Source organism: Condylura cristata, unplaced genomic scaffold (assembly GCF_000260355.1).
Source record: "Condylura cristata isolate star-nosed mole 26May11 unplaced genomic scaffold, ConCri1.0 scaffold00008, whole genome shotgun sequence".
Lineage (NCBI taxonomy): Eukaryota > Metazoa > Chordata > Mammalia > Eulipotyphla > Talpidae > Condylura > Condylura cristata.
The window spans coordinates 53,106,014-53,125,401 of record NW_004567109.1 but is presented as its reverse complement, the minus strand read 5'-3'; the positions used below and the strand labels follow the sequence as shown (position 1 = coordinate 53,125,401).

The following is a 19,388-nucleotide window of genomic DNA, read 5'->3' as shown; positions in this document are numbered from 1 at the left end:
CCCGCTCTGTCTCTGGTGAAGCCTCCCACCCTCCACATCTCTGGCCTGTACCCCAGTTCTGTATGAATAAATAAAAATTAAAAAAAAAAAAAGATTCCCCATCAGAAGAGTCTAGGAAAGTTTGAAAATCTACACAGAAATACACAGGAACATTGCTGAGTAAATGGAAGAATGCTGCCTCTCATCTGTATTCCGGCTGCCACCAGCCAAATCCATGTGCCACCAACTCAGACTCTTGTAACATACTTAAAATTCTCTTCTAGGATCAACCTATCATGTACATGAATCCAGATTAACATTCCAAAAGTTTACCTTCTAAAAAAATATTTCTCTAAGAACCTACAGGCTTTTGATTCAAGTAAAGGGTACTCAAACTGTCTTTCTGCCCCTTTCACATCATTAAAAAAACTATTCTCAAAATGTTGAGCATCTCCTATATGCAACTACCTCCTTTCTTCCTGATTTCTCACAATTGCCTCATATTTTAAATTCCTTTAGAAAGAACCGTTTAAAGATTCTACCATCCTCTCAAAATTTCTAGGTTAAAGGATAACATAAAAAAAACACCCTCAAAGTTAGTTCTCCCTTCTGACCAATCATTTTAGAAAAAAGCATCATCATTCTGGCTTAGCAGACCTCTCCTATCTCACCCACTGCTCCCCTCATTCAGTGTATTTTGGTCAAGTTGCCTGTTCTATTCTCCATTCTGTCTCTGGTGAATCCTCTCAACCCCACCTTTGGCCTTCACCCTAGCTCTTGTGTGCATAAATCATTTTTTTTTTAAGATTTATTTATTTGTGCATACAGAACTGGGGTATAGGCCAGAGGCTCAGGGGCAGCGAGAGGCTTCACCAGAGACAGAGTGGGGAGCAGAACAGGCAGATCTACGAAGTACACTGCTGAGGGGAGCAGCGGGCGGGAGGTCTGTGGCACCATGTGGATCTCCTCCAGGGCAAGCTGGAATCGAACTCATGCTGAAGTGGCTTTAGCTTCTCAGTGCTGTGCTTTAACCCACTGCGCCACCAGGGAGGGCCCATAAATCATTTTTTAAAAGTATCATCATTCTCTCAGTCAACCAGAAAATCTGACTTTATTCTCCTTCAGTTTGTATTCTGTACATAGCCAAACTAGACCTCAGACCAAGTTTTAATCTGTTTTAATTATGAGGCTATATCAGATCTCCAAACCAATCTGCACATATTACCCTAAACCTGTATCCTATTACTATGCTCCTCTTTGTTGGAAAGTAGAAAAAAATTGATCTGTTTATGTGTTCATGGCAAGTTTTAATGTAGGCAATGACTTAAACTAGAAGATAAAAGAAAGAATTATTGGTATAAGGTGACATGACATAGACTTAAAATTAGAAAAGGATAGAAACAGAATTTTGTAAAACAACATTTCTAAAGAATAGACTATGCTGACATTTTACAGGGACATAAGCAGAGAAGTATCAGAGCTTACTCAAAGTTTTTTATTTTAAGCAAGAGAAAATGGTGGTGTTAAGTTCAGAAGAGAAGTGAATAAAATGAATGCCAGTGGGAAAAGTGGTTGAAAAGCTTAAGAGAAGCTTTATAAATATAGATATACAATGATATTCACTCTCCTGATAAATTTATTTCCAGTATGTATTTTTTTTTTTATTTGCAAACCAAGTTCTTGAATTCAGTCAACTCATTTAAATCTATTTCATAGCAATGAAGGATAGGGAAATTTTTAGAGGTACAAGATATTTTTTATATGTTTATAGAAAAAACAATTATATTTATTTTGCTATTCAGACAAAACTTGTGTTTTTGGTGGAAAATTGAACATTATTGGATTTTAGCATTACCCCTAACCAATCATATGGGAAAAGTAAAACTATACATCTGCTATTTCACTACTTATTTCACCACTTTGGTCATATGTGAAGAATAATTTCAATTTCAGATTGAAATGTTTATTTTAACTATGCATTCACTTTGTGAAAAATACAGAATGTAAAACTTACAGCAACCTAATCATTTGTTTTTTTGCTTCTCGCTAAGTGCGCACACATAAACTGAGCAGTAGGAATTCTGACCTGAAGAGGCTGCTGGGAGATATCCGCATTTGCTGATGAAAGGGCTGCGAAAGCATCAACGAGGCCATTGTTCTGGGCTATATCTGTTACCGATCTATACTTTCCACCTAGAATGTAAATAAATTAACTTGGTAACGTCCTGGAAATAGTTTTTGCATAAAGGGTTATGTGTTAATTACGTAACAGCAAAAAACAACAACATAGTTTCTGTATGGATAATAAAAATAAGTCAAAATCCGAGAGGTGTAAAAATTAACTCTGAAATAGTCACTTAATGTCATAACCCGTAAGTGTGAACTGATTTTATGCCTTATTTATAGAAATATTACTTGACTGATGTGGGGCAAATAACCATGAAATATAAAAGAAGATTTATTTTTAAGATTTATTTATTTATGCATACAGAACTGAGGTATAGGCCAGAGGTGCAGGAGTGGTGAGAGGATTCACCTGCGACAGATCTGAGAGCAGAGCAGACAGATTGACAAAGCACACTGCTGACGGAAGCAGCGGGTGGTTCAGGAGAGGTCTGCTGCGCCATGTGGATCAACTCCCTGGCTGGGGATTGAATTCTCACTGAAGAGGCTGTGACCAACTTTAACCAGTTTCACCACCAGGGAGGGCCCAAAAGAAGATGTTATAATGCAGTGCAGTAACGCCCACAGGTTTCACACAGCCCCTTTTGGGAATTACTTGATACAATTCTAACAATGTTAGGTTTCAGATTTTCTAGTCAGAGTGTATCAGAATTAGAAAATTAGAAAGGTGAAGGAGCTAAGGTATCCTGACAACTGCTGGCAATGAGAAGAGAAAAAGGGAAAGTAATAGACACAAGTCCAGAAAACAATTTCTTGAAGGGATACTTACTGTGACAAAATAAATAACAGTTGCCATAAAACACCTTGAAATAATGGGAATTTGTACAACTAAGTATTAAAAAGCAATTACATGTTTTGTAACATTAGAGATCAATATAATATAATAGTTAATATTTGTGTTATACATTGTATGTTCTCAGTATGTTCAAGAATTCACTAAAATGTGGCTAATTTTTATCATCTGTCTCTGTACCTGAAGTAACAACTACCCAGCAGTTATTCTAGAAACTACGTTGTTTTTAGATCTGTTCAGTATGTGTTTCCTTGATCTCCACCTCCACCCTATCCTGTAGCCTATGCTCATGAATTTCTCACTATCCTCCATGTGCGTCCTGCATTCTCATTCCAGCAGGATTACTTAGTTCACAACCTGGTCATCTTTTCTCATCATTTTTTCCTCCAGGAAAAAAAAAAAACAACAAAAACCTTCAAGGCCCAGTCTAGGTGTTATCTCTCTTGTCTTTTTTGATGCTGGGAAATTTAAAGGCTTCCTCTGCTCACATAGTGCCTGACTCCTGCTGTGATAGAGGAAGGTTATCTGACTATGCTCTCTGATTCATACTTTTGCCTCCCCAGCCAACTGGATTAAAAACACATTCAGAACAGAGAGTGGGTTTGCTTTGATTCTGGCTCCCTGCTCTTACAGAGATGGAGCTTGGAAGAAATTAAGTTGTCTGCTTCTACACTTAGTGCACTGCTATCAAAAGGCTAGAATAGATAGGTCATAGTTTACCTGTTCGAATGCTCATCTCTATGACTCTTTCATCAGCAGATGGTCCCAAAGCAACAAAATGAACGATGGCCCCACTATTTCCCACTCTGTCAACACAGTTCCCTACAGAAGAATCTTCCCCATCAGTCAGCAGCACTATTTCAGATCCCTCCAATTGGCGTTTTGCAAATACCTGCAAGCATAATGAAAGTACAATTAACAAATGATCCCAGATCAGATAGATCAAAGGGGAAAAAAAGTATAGAAAAAAATTAGAGGAAAAAAAGTATAGAAAAAAATAAAGCAAAAGTGCACAGAAAGGTAGAGATATCTAAGTGCCCGTGAAGGAAGGTACCAATAATTAATTTATCTCAGGAAAGTCATTTTATTTCCTCTTCTCTACCCATTTTGTTTTTTTCTTTCTTAGTACATATTAAGAAACTGAGCTGAGTCCAAGCCAAGAAGAAAAATATGCCACATTATCAGTGGCTTTTCTGGGTTTGGAGTGGAGGTATCTGTAGATTTGTAGAAGAAAGCTTGGAGAATAGAAACCCCTAATACAGCTGGTATTGAGAACAATGTGATTAGCCTCAATTCAGTTTTCCCAAGTTTTCAGGTAGAGGATGACTGATGCATATATATTATAATATATGTAAAATATATTCTGACATGCATTAAAACCAAACTGAAAATGCAAAATGTTTTTATACATTTACAACATCTATACACTACCCCTACCATACCTTTCTACACAGCCAAGAGCAAAGTGAAGATTCAAGGATGAAGTGGAGTTCTCGTTCCTTTTCTTTTTTCTTGCTTGCATTAGTGTATGCACTGGGGACTTATGATATGTTAATCTAACCATGGTTGCTATGTTTTAGCATGAATTACATGGTCCCTGCATTCATTGCAACCATTGAATTAAATTTTAAAATATTGAGATTTGGGCTAGAGACAGTTCTAGAAATGAGTTTCTATAGTTCAAGGAGAAGCTACACAATATTATATTGCTACCACATTTTAAAAATTGTTTAAATATGCTTTAGATTGTGTAATTTGATCCAAACCCAAGCTCCCAACCTGTGCCTAGGTCATTACTGCACTGCCATTCTTACAGTTTATTTTGTTTTAGGCAACAAGAATCATATTCCCAAAACAGAAATCGATTATCAGTTTAAAGCCTTTCACTAGCTCTCTGTTGTGTTTAAAATAACATTCAAATCTCTTATATTTTTTAAATTTGGGAAGATGTAGTCACTGTATATGACATCCAGAGATCCCTGTCCATCAAGCTCATGTGCCACTAGCTTTTATCACTTAGAATAATCTAGTTATTTTCAACCTCTTTCTAAATGTGCTTTGCACTTTTCTTTCTGTCTGAACCACTGACTCCTCCTCTATTCAAATCTTAGCTTTAATGTCACCCTTCAGAGCAAGCCTCAGTGCTCTATTAAAGCAGGTAGTGTTGCCAGTTGTTCTGTAACATCTCCCTATACAGTATCTTCACAACATTATTTCCACAATATGCAAGTTTTTAATTTATATGTGTTCTCTTTTTCCTCAATTAAATAGCATGTACTATAAGAGCAGAGAGGTTTTGCTTGGCTTAAAAGTATATGTTGAATACAGGGAAACATGAACAGCCCTTTGTGTTTGCTATCATTACCCCATTTTACCCTAAGAAAATGGAAAACTGAAGAAGTTAAGAATCATGCTCAGGATCACAAAGCTAGTATGTCAAAATTGCAGTTTGAACCCAAGACTTCATGTTAGAAACCTGCACTGAAATGTATTTATAAAAGAGGGCGATGCGGCCCTCCCTGGTGGCACAGCGGGTTAAAGCACAGTACTAAGAAGCTTAAGCCACTTCTGCATAAGTTCCATCTCCACCTGCCCCGGAGGAGATCATGGGAGGCAGACCTCTCCTCACCCGCCCACTGCTCCCCTCAGCAGTGTACTTCCTCCATCTGCCTGTTCTGCTCCCCGCTCTGTCTTTGGTGAATTCTCTCAACCTCCACGTCTCTGGCCTGTACCCCAGTTCTGTATAAATAAATAAATAAATCTTTTAAAATAAATAAATAAATAAAGAGGGAGCTGCAGTAGGATTGGGAGTAAGATAAAAGCTACATGAAGGAAAGGCTTTTAAAGAGTCAGTAGAGTTTTAACATGGAAATAAGGAAACATTTTAGGCAGAGGAATTGCCTAGACAAATGTTTAGAGGTTTTTTGGTAACTGCAGGGCTTAGGAGACAATGTATGTAGTAAGTTGGTTGAAGTTAGAGCATCATAAATATTGAACTGAGAAGCTTGACAAGAGTTGAAAGGACTTTTATTAGAGGATGAGAGGTTCTTGACTATCGTCAGACAGGAATTCAGATAATTTTATAGACTATGAGAAGATGGTCATGATTTCTAAGCAGGGAGATAATGCAATTGATATGAATTTTGAGTTCAAGATGACCATTTAAATAAAAATAAAATATCCTTATCATAATAAATGTGAATATGAGTGATGCATTTACTGTATAATAAATATTTTAAGTATATCAATGTATCATTTCATTTAATCTTTGTAATAATTCTATGAGATGATGAGCATTCTTATTTTTCTGTTTCATAGGTAAGGCATTGAGAGTCCAGAGAGACTGAAAGTTGCCTTGATCACAGTTGATAAATAACAGAGTAGGTACTACTCTGATGTCAAAATCATATTGTGACCTATAGTCCTTATTCTATGACTAACAGGCACTGCTACATCTGCTTTAACCTATAAACATTAGTTTTCCCTATCTGAATGGCACAGAAATAAAAGTAAGGATTGTTCCAAAGTGGATTCATACATATAATCTACTTCATTTCTTAACAGTTGTTAATTTTTGCTCCCTATGGATGTCTTTATTTAATAGCATTTACTGAGTAAACACTATTGCATAGCAATAATAGAAGAATTCCCTGACCTCACAGGGATTATTCTTTAGTGGGATTTAAAGGCATATATTCACCCATCAGTTATTGCTTCATTAATTCATTAAAAAATCAAGTGAATTTTTCTATGTGCTTAATCTTATGCTGTTTAGAATTAATTATATTGAAATTAGGGAGCAAGTACATGCAATAGCACTTAGCATAAAAAAATCCTAATTTTTTTAAAAGTATATTTGCAGTATTATTCTCACCGTAAATGCTAAGTCAATTCCAGAGCAGATGGATGTTCCTCCATCAGCTACTGTAGGTAAGAGCTTCATGAGTGTGTTTCTTTCCGTCTCGCTTGTTATTTGGGTTAGCTCACTTAGGACCAATGCACTACTATCAAAACGCACCATTCCCACAAAGGAGCCTTTTTCAATGATCTCCTGCAGGAAATATTTTGCAGCTTGATTCATTCGATTTAGCCGATCTGCTCTCTACAAAAAAAAAAGAAAAGAAAAAAAGATGAGAGAAACAACCACAATGCTTACCACTCATTGAATGAAGGTAAAAGGAAGGAACAGCTTCTACTGGGCATATCTCTTATATGGTGGTGCTTTTAGCCTTTGTCTGTGAACATAGAGGTTATTTATTTAGATGATGCAAATAAAATAAACCGTATTAAGATTTCTGGTTGATACTGAACCTTCACATGGAAAAGAATTCAGAAGCTCCTAAGCTACTCTCTTCTATGTCTGTCAAGTATTTTTAACAGGGAGAGGTTAGAAAACACTTCCATATTTCAATCTATAGTTCTGCTGTTCTAACTAAAGTTTTGCTAGATGTTCTAAGGTCCTCATTAAGCTCTCAGTTTTCTGGATACACAGAGACTCTAGGTTTAGGTCTTTTCAAATATATTGCCACCCCCTTTCACTACAGTTTTCACTGCCTCTATGAGGTCATGATCACAGGTAATTAATGACATTTATGGCACCATGCAATTTAGAACAACCCAGGTGGAGGTAATATTCAGCGTGCTCTTAGGCATTCAACACCTTCCTGTCCCATCCAGGAAAAATGGACCCATGAACTTACCTGCATGCTTCCGGATGTATCAAGAACCAAGCACACAATTCTTTCACTAATCCTCAGTAGTGAGAAGATAGGTGGAGAGTGTGGTGCCGTCAAGGGTTTTGTGTTGTTTAAATCATCGGAAGTTCTGATCACCTCCCATGTACTTCTAGAGTTGCACTTTTTATTTTGTAGGGTAGGAGCTTCTCGGTTATGTTTTTTATCACAGAATTGGGTGACCTAAAAGTTGATAAAGTGGAAAAAAATAGCATATATGATGCATTTAAAAGTTCAACGACAAATTTGAAAAAATTTAAAAACCTGCTCTATTTTGATGAAATATGCTTTATTGAGGAATCACAAAATAGTGTGGTAAATGTAGTTAATACTAATTGAGTGCTTACTATGTGCCAGTCAGTGTTCAAAGAACTCTATACCAACATGTTGAAAGTCAGTGTTCAAAGAACTCTATATTAATATGTTGAAGCCCTCAGGTCATGTCACAGCATTTCTTCAAATGATAAACATACTACCTGAAATAATGATTGTCATACTTACAGAGTCAATAGCTTGCATATACATTATGGATGCTTTTTCAGTCTGAACTTGATCAGGGAAGAACTGACAATCTTCTTCATACAGTTTTGTCTTAGAATCAATTCTGCATGTTTTTTCTATGCAGCTATCTCCTTGACAATGCAACACTTTGTTGGTGCCAGTGATACCTGTGGAACACCTGAAAATATTTGACAATTCATCTCTGAAGCAATTTAACCATTAACATTTTTTTTGAAAATCTTTAGTACTGCTATGCACAATGTTCATTATATAAGTATTTTAAATTTTATTTGTTTGCCACACAGTTTAAGGGTTCCCACTTGAATAGCCAATTCTTTCCAAAGAAATTTTAAAAGGAAATTTCAAGTGAGGTCATCAGGTTACACAATGGTTGAGTCCTCTGCTTGTATTCAAATTGCTGCTGACCTAAGATATAGGTTGCCCTTTCCAAAATCTTTTCTGGAAGCCTCATAGTGGTAAATGCACTCACTACAGGCTCCTGGACTACTTTGTGAAATCATGGAAACAAAACTACCTTAGCTTAAAGTTCTTTGTAGCTCTCTTATAAGATGTTACCAAAAAAAATGGGATGTGGCATAATTACAAATATTATTATTAACCAAAGAGAATTTTTATCCAAAGTGATAAAATGTCACTTGAAGGAAAGTCTAAGTACTGCCTAAGACAATACAGATTGGTTGAGGCACTTTATAGACATATTTTTTTTGGCATGGAATTGGCCACAGGTGATCGTGATTATAAAAAATACACTGGGGTGTGACTATAGCTCACCTTTTCAATGTGTTTCCACTCAAATCCAAGCAATGACTTGATTTATTTCAATTATTTGGGAAATTTTCTAAATAGATGTCTACATTTACTGCCCTGAAACTCAGTGAGCACAATGATATATCTATATTAACAGTCAAGATAGTCTGCCATGTACACTAGGCATTTAGGGGGAATATGATTCAAACAAATATAATCATTGTAACATCCTTCAAAGTATGTGTCCTGAAACTGATGCTATGATACTGTTAAAGAGTCTTAATTGAAATAATGTGTCTTTGGGTACATGCATTTTTTATATTTGTCATATATTTTTATTCCTTCTTAGTCATTTTATTCGTTCTTCTGTAGTTAAGTAACTTGGATCTCTCAACACATAGTACATCCCTATTACAGAGTATACCACCAGCATAAATGAGTTCTATCAGCTATGGTAAAGAGGTGTGAAAACATGTAAATCTGCATATATATATATAAATGAGCAGCCAGCTACCTTAAACTACATTTTTCTAATAAACCAGAAAAGCACAGTTTTGTGAAAAAGCAGAAATTGTCTACTTTGGGATAAAGATGGTAATATTTGAAGGAAATTAGTTTAAGGAGATAAGAAGTTACAGCCTAGAATAATTTAAGAAAATTTAAATAGTCCTGCCTTGTTGCTTCAATTTTTTTTGACTTAGCAGCGTAGTAAGGCTCATTTTCATTGTACTCATCAAACACGCCCCAGCGGAGATGGGCCCACTCATGGACTAGGAGTCTACCTGTGAGGAAATATTTCAATGATAAACATCATTCAAGTAATAAAATTTATCCCAAAATATTTTAAGAATTTTTTTTCAATAAAAACATTCAGACTTTAAATAACTGCAAACATTTGTACTTTTGTTTATAAAATATTTCATTATATTGCATAATATATAGATGCATGATATGGTATGTATTTTTTCCACAATATGTTATGCCAAGTAAAACATACTACATGTATGATATATATAGAATTGGCTTGATGTTGGGTTTTGGTTATTAGGGAGTAAAAAGACTTAGGGCCCTCCCTGGTGGCGAAGCCGATTAAAGCACAGCACTGAGAAGCTAAAGCCACTTCCGCATGAGTTCGATCCCTGCCTGCCCCAGAGGTGACCACATGGCGTGGCAGACCTCTCCTGACCCACCTGCTACTCCCCTCAGCAGTGTACTGCGTTGATTTGCCTGTTCTGCTGCCCACTCTGTCTCTGGTGAATTCTCTCACCTTCCGCATCTCTGGCCTGTACCCCAGTTCTGTATAAATAAATAAATAAATAAATCTTTAAAAAAAAAAGACTTAGATATTACAGTGGTTTTGATCCTACAAAACTCACTCCTCCCAAAAACCTAAGTATCTTTGTACTTATCTAAGTATTTAAGTATTTACCATAAGTACTTAGGGTAATAAAATTTCACAAGAGTGTAATTAAGTGTTAAAAATGTCTATAACTGATCTTTAAGTAAGTGATGATGAAGAAGAGTTTGGCAATAATTTCAGTGCGATGGGCCATATTTAATTTAGGGGTGATAAAAAAAGAAGTAAATGTTTTACAGTACTTCACACATACAGTACTTTTCATTAATTATATGAAAACAATTATGGTAGTACAACTTTAACAGAATACTAGTTGCTATGAAACAAAGATGAACAAAATATAATAAGGTTAGAGAAAGTCAGAATGAAAATAAAATTCTTCCTGGAAATTTTAAGGCAAATAGAAGAAATAGGTTGAAGTACCAGAAACAGAAACAAATGGAAATTTTATTATAGCAACATTAGGAAAAATGTCAAAGAAAACAGAAATGAATACATTGGAAATCTAGTCTCTGCTGCTACAATGCATGTTTCTCTAATTTAAATTAACAGCTTGTGAGATGTGAAAATGGGGTGTGGAGAAATACTAATACTACACAAAAGTCATTTTTCTTCTTTAAGTTCTTGCTACTTTAAGTATCACCAGGATCTAACAAGAAATGCAGAATAGTGGGCCCACTTTAGATCTAAATTAGAATCTGCAGGTTAACATAGTCTATAAAGTTATTCCTCTACATTTAAGACTAGAAAATATTGGTTTGAGGTTTCCCAGTCTGATGGGGCCAGATTATTAAACTGGAATTATATATAATATTCAGTGTGGGAGCAAAGGACCCTCATTCCAGTTACTGCAATAGAGACTCAAATTTTAAGAAAATTGAAAACTGTTTGCTCTGTGACTCCCTTTTTAAAGTAGCCCATTCTCAAACTTGCTTCTTCCTCAGCTCATGGCAAGTTGCCCTGCCTCACCTACACTCACCTTAATGCCAAGAGAAAAGATTTCAGATGCTCTCCATCACAAAGGAAAAAAAGAAAATATCTGTGTAATGAGGTGATGTGTAATTAGCTTGACTGTATGTATATATGTATATTAATCATTGTGTATGTCTCGGAAATGTACAATTTTTATTTTGAAAAGCAGTCCCCCGACTTAGAATTCCACTTCCATTTCTGTCAATATCTTAGTTTCCACTAGCCCTGGTCTCATTTCTAATATTTCACTGTGTGTGTGTGTGTCTTTTTGGAGGGACAATTGGATTCAAATGGTTTATATTTCTAGACTCCCTCATAAGCCTGTGCCCAGATTAAGTGAAAATTACAAGGTAATTTTGACATTATTTAAACTTTAAACCACTACTAACACTTGAATATCATAATTGCTATAGCCCAGTCTTCACCATATCAGTTTTGTTAGTGGTAATAAAAATACTGATCATATCATCTTGGTATACACACTGATCTCTTGTGAGAAACAGTTGGCCAATAGGATGGAAATGGTGAAAAAGACATTGGTTTAGACCTATCAGTATGTACTGGGAAATGTCAATCATGAGTCTCATTAATCATTTTCCATTACATTTCTTCATGACGTACTAAAAGGAATCTCTACCCCTCTGACTCCTTTTGATACTTAGCTATTTTCTTTTTGTTCTGTGGACCACCTGGATTTTAGATCTCTGGCCAGAATCTCTTTTCTTATGTCTTTTGACAGGTTTTACTGAACATGCAAGAAATGGACATAAAGTTATTACCGACTTCTGAAAAGCTGAAAAACATTTAAATTCATTTAAAGAAATTGATAGGATATTTATTTTTAATGTCTGCTGTAGTGGCATTCTCCAGCCACACTGAGTAGTGTCTACTTGGACGGCCCAGATGATCCATATGCGTACCTGTTGTTCTTGTACTGTTACTGTAAATTGCATAGATTTTGAGGACTTAGTTCTCAATCTTTTATTCCCCAAAGCTTTGTCAAGTCACATAGTAGCATAAAAACCTGTGGGGGCTGGCTGTCAGTTGTAGGCTATGGCTGAGGTGTGGGTGTGGGTAAAGAACAAGCGCACAAAGGAACATTTTTTACGAGAAAATCCTCCTTTTCTAAGACAGGTGGAGATAGAGATGAAAGTAGGAATGAGTTTGGAAATAGAGAGGAGAATTAGGAAATCTATTTCTTCATTCAAAGCATCTTTTGATTGATTGAGCCTAAAAGAATGTCTAGAGAATGAGAGAATAGTGGTAGATGTTTTACAACAATTTTTATGTCAATTGAGAAGGGAGTTGAGATTAGAAAAGTAAACATATTATTGGGGTTTCCTTGATCCAAAATAATATATTTTTCTAATGTTTTATAATTTTCCTTATGAACCAAAGGAACTGGATGGAAATTCAAAAGAGTATTTGGAAGTTAAATGAAATTTAAACATGAGAGTGTTGAACAATTTTAGCTATTTATACCTGTGAGTGAAATGACTGATTTTGCTGAACATGCCAGATAGCAAAGAGAGTTTAGCACAAAGTCCACAAAGAAATAGTGGAATAGTCAGACTATTGTATGTGGAGGGATTAGATTCGTGTGGGATCATCAAACTTTCACAGTTGGGGTGGGTTAACTGGTGCAGGCAATAATGAGCAAAAGGATTAGGGAGTCATTGTCACACAAGAGGCTTGATGAATGCTCATGGAAGATGCAGTGGAAGTGGTGACCTTAAGTGTATAGATTCAGAAAGGTTTTATTGGTTAATGACATGTGAGTTGTGCTTGCCTTCAAAAATTAATCAATTTTATGTGAAAAATAATGTGCATTAGGTCATTTGAAATAAAGATCTGAGCATTTAGATTGAAGTAGATGAAGCTGCCATTTTTATAGGCAAAAATAATCACTGGTAGACAAATTGAATACATATATCAACAACTAGTAGCCTGTATTTGTTTTCTTTGACCAGGAACTGACATCTTCCTCTTTTCATCTTGTTAATCATCTACCTTTCAATATGGTGGCATGTCCAGATGTGGAGAATTGGAAACTTAAAAACTGAAAAGTATGCCTTAAGAAATTCTCTTGCTATTCCTACTCTGTTTTCAAATTTTATAGACACCATACTGATTGTAATTATATGGGTTATGTAATTTAATGTTCCTAATAACATAAACTAAAAAGTCTCTCTTCACAGAGAGACTAGCTCAATTTTCCAACCTAAAAGTTAATATCTTTGTTTCAAAGATATTTATGGCACAGCTCATAAATGAGCCCTTGAACTCTGGTTCCAAGAATTGTACATCTAACATGGATACAAAACTGCTTATTAGATTATAATCAACCTACCTGATGGTCCATATTCCTTTTGTTTTTTCCCAAGGACAAAGTCAGGAGTCAAATGAATGAATTCTCCTTTTTCTCCACACTCTGTGAACTGCCTAGTGTATGGTTCGTCATCACCTGGGTGGGCTGGTGGTGCAACTTTAACATCAGCCTGAGAATGTTTAAGAGATTTTTAAACATTTCTATCAGAAATAGAAATGATAACATTTAGCCTAAAAATTTTGAAATGATCAATTTGCAGCAGAGGAGCAACCAAAAATACAAGCTTTTAAGAAAAGTTGTTTGGCTCACATGTGTGTAGCTTTCTTGTTTTGGCTTCTTGTACTGCGGTTTTCCTTTCCACTTCTCAGGAATTAATATTGATACTGTTTTAAAGAACAGTCTTTTTCCTGTGGCTTCAAACAGGTAAGTGGAAGCTTCAGTCACCATGTTCTGTTGTTCAGGAGAAAAATACATGAGGGTGACCAAGTGAGAATGGATCAAGTGAGTAGGGGTTGATTTTAGGAATAGTACAAATTAGGAGTGAAGAGAAAAAGCAACAGACTAATGAATAGGGTCTCTACATCATAATTACTATTCTGCCACCTGTCACACAAAAATTATAGTTTAACCTGTTTGAAGGATTTATTTTCCATAATCCTTTATCAAAGGGCACTTATTTCTTTTGGGTCTTCTGGGAATCATATCATAGCATCAAGCATATAGAGTTTCAACTCACCTTCTTTGAATACTAGCCTTAGCACTTCCTGGGTAATTTATATAACCAATTTATGTGGACCAATTTACATAACACTTTCTATTTCAATTTCCACATATTTAAATGCACTATTATTGCCTATCTTTAAAGTTGCTTTAAAGGTGGAGTAAATTATAAAGTACTCTACATACGTAGTTATAAAACTGATGATTATTGTTACTGATGATAGCAGCCCTATGTGATGCAAGCTAAGGAGAACATTCTGTGGATGTGTCATAGGAGTTTTTCTTTATACTCTCACCTCCAGGAAAGGTTGGATTAAGGGGCGGACTGATGGAAAAGTCCATCGGAAGGGCAGTGCTTTCTGCTCCTAAGCTGACAGTAATATAATGTTCAGCATCTTGAATCCAAAGACAGTGATTAGTAATAGACATAGTCCTATTCTAGACCCTTATTCTAGAACTCCACTACTTAGTGGAGAAAATAAGTGGGTGAAAGGGTCTTTTGATAATCTTTTCTACAAAACCAAACCCAGTGAATAATTGAAGGATGTTGGATACTAGACCACACTGTATTAAAGTCTTTATCTTGCTAACAGCAGCCCAGTTCACAGTGCTATTTTCCTCAAAGCAGGCTCTCCTTCCCCATGATGCTGCCTGATCTAACATAAGCCCACAGAATAGTTATTCATCTTCAAGAATTCCAGGGGGCCCTCCCTGGTGGCCCAGTGGTTAAAGTGCAGCACTATGAAGCTCTTCACAGCCACTGCAAAGTGAATTTGATGCCTAGGCAGAGAGGTGACCCACGAGGCATAGCAGACCTCTCCTGTCTTGCCTGCTGCTCCCCTCAGCAGTGTACTTCATCAGTCTGCCTGTTCTCTCTCTGATGAATCTTTTCACTACCCCTGCACCTCTGGCCTATACCCAACTTCCGTATGCATAAATAAATAAATCTTTAAAAGAAAAAAGAATTCCGAGCCTTCTTTTCTCTTGAAGAGAGTCCAGTGTGCTCACTCATGTCTGAAGAAATGAGCAACTCTTTGGATTCAGAGCTATTGGATCCATCAGAATCAAGGGCACAGAGAACAGAAAACCCAGAAGACTGGTTAGGAATGAGGAAAAGGGTCAGCAATCCCTACAGTAGATTGAAGGTTACTTCATCACTAGCCTAAAACAGACTGAAGAACACTCTACTTGCTCCCTAAGATGTCTGTCCTCTTTTTGGGGGAGCACCAACTGCTTATTCCCCTCATTTTTGTTTCTCTATACCAACTCTGTAGCATCCAAGCTGCTTTTTTAATTGATTTTAACAGTTGAGAAAACTATACACCTCAAGAGCATGTAGCCTTTTAAATTTTCTGTTGTCTCCCAGTCATGAGCCAGCAACATTCAGTTAGCACTTGCTTAAAGCACTGTTGAGCCCAGCTCTTTATTTATATAAAGAAACTGAGGATCACAGAGACCTGTTCCTTGTGTTTGGTGTAATGGTGAGACAGGGCAGAACTGTGTCCAGGTCCTCCAACTCCCACCTCCCGTTCCTTCACTTCATTACACTGCTTATAAACTTCCTGGAACATTCATAAATGTCCATAACAATTATTGATCACTAGCTTTTTTTTTTTCCTTTTCCATAGTCAAAAATGAAAAAATTCCATTACTGCCTTACCTCTATTTTTCCAATTAATGTTTCATCTTCTGGTACATCTGGATCTATAGCAATGATGACATTTTCATAGCCGTTGTCACTCACTCGAACAAGAGATGTATTGGATCTCTGCAGTAGGTACAGCACCAAGAACAAGACGGAGCTTCTGAATAGTCCCATCATTTCTCTTGAGTTGGTCTGTTCCAACTTAAGAGACTTTCTTTCACCTCTGACTCTCTCTATATATACTCCAAAACATTATCAGTGTCAGCTCATTGTGGGACTTTGACCATATAAAGGTTAACATTACATATGTGGGAAAGTATTTGACCAGTTTACACAATACTTTTATTGTATATTATTGTAAAAGTGATAACATAGGTGTAATGATATTTTTATGAAATATTTTGCACATTTTTACTTAGGAAATTTTTTTCTAGACTTTCTAACTTTGGTTGATGTCCTAAACATAAATAAATTGTGTTTATTCTACAGAGTACAATCTGAAATTTAATATTTTATAATGAAGTGAATAGAAATGATAATGTCTTCAACTTACAAAACAACTTATTTATTGTTTAGATTATCTATCAAAGTTATAAATAATGGAAGAAAATAAGATTGTTAAATATAAATAATACCAAATGAGTTAAGATAGTATTGAAATCTTTAAATTAAAAAATATTTAAACTGATATATTAAGGATTTAATAGATATTTAATTCAATTTTTTAAATACTATCCATTGACAAATGAATAGAATTTGTTTTAAACAACTATATTAAAAATGTCTGATATATTTGTAGCAGAGTGAGTAACATTAATATTTAACATGTATTCACGCTTATTAGGGCAATGTTTTTCTAATAACCCACACCACACATCTCCAATGTAAGTCTGACTATTATCTTCATTTTAGGCATGGAGAAACTGAGACAAACAATTTTCAATAACTTGTCAAGATAGCGTAGCTAGTAAATGGTAGAGTTAGCATACTCCAGAGCCCGTGGAAATAACCATTCCATAATATGGCAACATTGTTTTGTAAGACAAATAATATGGTAAGTTTTTTTTTTAATATAAAGAATAATAAGGGCCAGGTTAGTAGTTGTGATGATGAATCAAGAATGTCTAGTCCTAAAACAAAAGGAATCAAGATGCATCAGAAACCCACAAGGGAACTTAAAATAGGAAATACCTTTAAATCAAGAGTTCAGGTAGGAATATTGCTATGTTGCATTATGAATAAACAACATCGCCAATATGGCAGTATGTGCCAGACTCTGCGCTCTCAGGCAGCATCCTACACTTCCTTTCCATTACCTCGGGAATATTATGGGATCATTATACATTCCTACATTTAACATATTGTGCAAGAAACAGGATGAAACAGTTACACTGGAAACTGCAGGGAAACTGAGATCAGCTAGTGGTGCAGGGACTGGGTAGCAAACACATTCTAGGCAGTCTCGGCCCTCTTCCCTCACTGACCATCCTTCCCTGAAATTCAGCAACAAGCTGCTGACAGACCAAGCATGCTCCTACCCTATAGAGTTGATCCTCAAGAAAATTCTTTTGACTGATAGAAAATGTTAACTAGTGAATGATTATCATTTTAATCCCAAATAAAGCCATATCAGAACATGCCTGAAAAGAAGCTAGTCGAGGCCTTTGAAATGCTAGAGAAATGGGGTCTTAAATTTCCTCTTGTATTTGAGGGATTATCTAGGTTATCAGAAAAAGGGCTATTATACTCTAAATAAAATTGGGAAATCTGTGATTTCAAGGCTAAAGCAAGATTCTTCCTCTTGGCCAGGGTTGTTGAGAAAAGCTTTTTCAGACACTGGATACATGTCATCCAGGGGAAATAGAAAAACATAAGATTTTCACTATTTTGTTCACTGAAAAGAGTGATGTTTTCTGAACTCAAAAAAGGACCTAATTGGATTGGATGAATGTAGTCCTTTCACATTTTTTCTACTTTCTCCTTTGATAAATTTCTAATATTTTTAAGACAATGAAGTGGGAAGGCCTCCCTGGTGGCACACAAGTTAAAGTCTCAGCACCATGAAGCTCTCCAGCTACTGCGACATGAGTTTGAACCCCCACCAGGAAACTAGCTCACATGGCATAGCAGACCTCTCCTGTCTTGCCCACTGCTCCCCTCAGCAGTGTATTTCAGTTGATCTGCCTGTTCTGTTTCCCATTCTGTCTCTGATGAATCCTCTCACTGTTCCCTCCCCAAACCTCTGGCCTTTACTTAGCTTTTCTATGCAGAAATAAAAGTAAATCTACTGGCCCTTACAATTATTTATTAAAAAAACATTTTTTCAAAAGTTATTTTTCTGCTTTTGGTTATTACTGTTTGTTGTTGGTGTTCACTGTTTCATTACATTTATCATTAGTCATTGCTTTTATTATTTTTAGGTTTATAATGCAATTCTTTTTTGAGCTTATGTTGATTACTGGTAGAATAATTTTTATTTTATTATTGCCTAGGCATAAATCTAAGATGAATACATTGAATATTATTTTGGTCATGTTCTAGAAGTTGTTTTTTCAAAATTTATTTATTTATACATACAAGAACCAGGGTATAGGGGGTATAAGTCAGAGGTGCAGTGGGTCAGAGGATTCACCAGTGGCAGAATTGGGAGCAGAATAGACAGGTGTATTGAAGTACACTGCTGCGGGGAGCAGTGGGTGGATCAGGAGAGGTCTGCGGTGCCATGTGGGTTGGCTGGGGATTGAATTCATGCTGCAGTGGTGTGGAGAGCTTCATAGTGCTGTGCTTTAACTCCATGAGCCACCAGAGAGGAGCCCTTTTTTTTTTTTAAATGATATTTCAATCTAGATAGTTTATTTTGCTCTAGTGAGGTATTTAATTGTTGCTATGTATGGTCACTATACTTTAAATTTTGTTTTCCTCTTTAATTGCATACCAGATTGAAGGCATTTGGAATATTTAATACTAAAATTGCTTTCTTTAATTAATTCCAATATTCTTAAATGTCATAGAGAATTTCAGTATTGAATTTTGTATTTTAATAACTAAGTTGGTATACAGTATTACAAAATTGATAAATGTTTTTCTGAAAATATAATTACTATACGTTGTTTCTGTATAAACCCTACTTGTGTGTAAAAACTTAAATACAAGCTAAAATACAGTTTTTGTTAGATTGAATTTTTAATTCATAATCAAAATAGGGAAACAGTTGGTAAAATTTGGCTTGTAACTGATTCCAATGGGTAAAAATATTATTATATAGTATAACAGTTTATAATCTTAGAAGTTATAGTTACTCTGTAAATAATTATTTTATTTTCTGTTTGTTTTAAACTGAAGTTTATTGACTCTGATAAGCCACAGTTTATTTATTTACAACTGAATGAGTAATTCTGTCTTCCAAG

At 35.7% G+C, this 19,388-nt stretch overlaps 1 protein-coding gene across 1 annotated transcript in view; it reads right to left on the bottom strand.

Moving 5' to 3' along the window:
* Nucleotides 1-16,155, bottom strand: part of LOC101625847 (calcium-activated chloride channel regulator 4-like) — a 22,602-nt gene extending 6,447 nt beyond the window's left edge. Inside the window, exons 1-9 of the mRNA XM_012722157.1 lie at nucleotides 15,997-16,155; nucleotides 13,926-14,066; nucleotides 13,638-13,785; nucleotides 9,632-9,740; nucleotides 8,191-8,368; nucleotides 7,653-7,872; nucleotides 6,831-7,054; nucleotides 3,677-3,848; nucleotides 2,066-2,172 (exon numbers count right to left, since the gene is read on the bottom strand). Of these exons, the coding sequence (XP_012577611.1) occupies nucleotides 2,066-2,172; nucleotides 3,677-3,848; nucleotides 6,831-7,054; nucleotides 7,653-7,872; nucleotides 8,191-8,368; nucleotides 9,632-9,740; nucleotides 13,638-13,785; nucleotides 13,926-14,066; nucleotides 15,997-16,155 (1,458 nt within the window). The remainder of the gene's footprint in view (nucleotides 1-2,065; nucleotides 2,173-3,676; nucleotides 3,849-6,830; nucleotides 7,055-7,652; nucleotides 7,873-8,190; nucleotides 8,369-9,631; nucleotides 9,741-13,637; nucleotides 13,786-13,925; nucleotides 14,067-15,996) is intronic.
* Nucleotides 16,156-19,388: the final 3,233 nt, after the last annotated feature.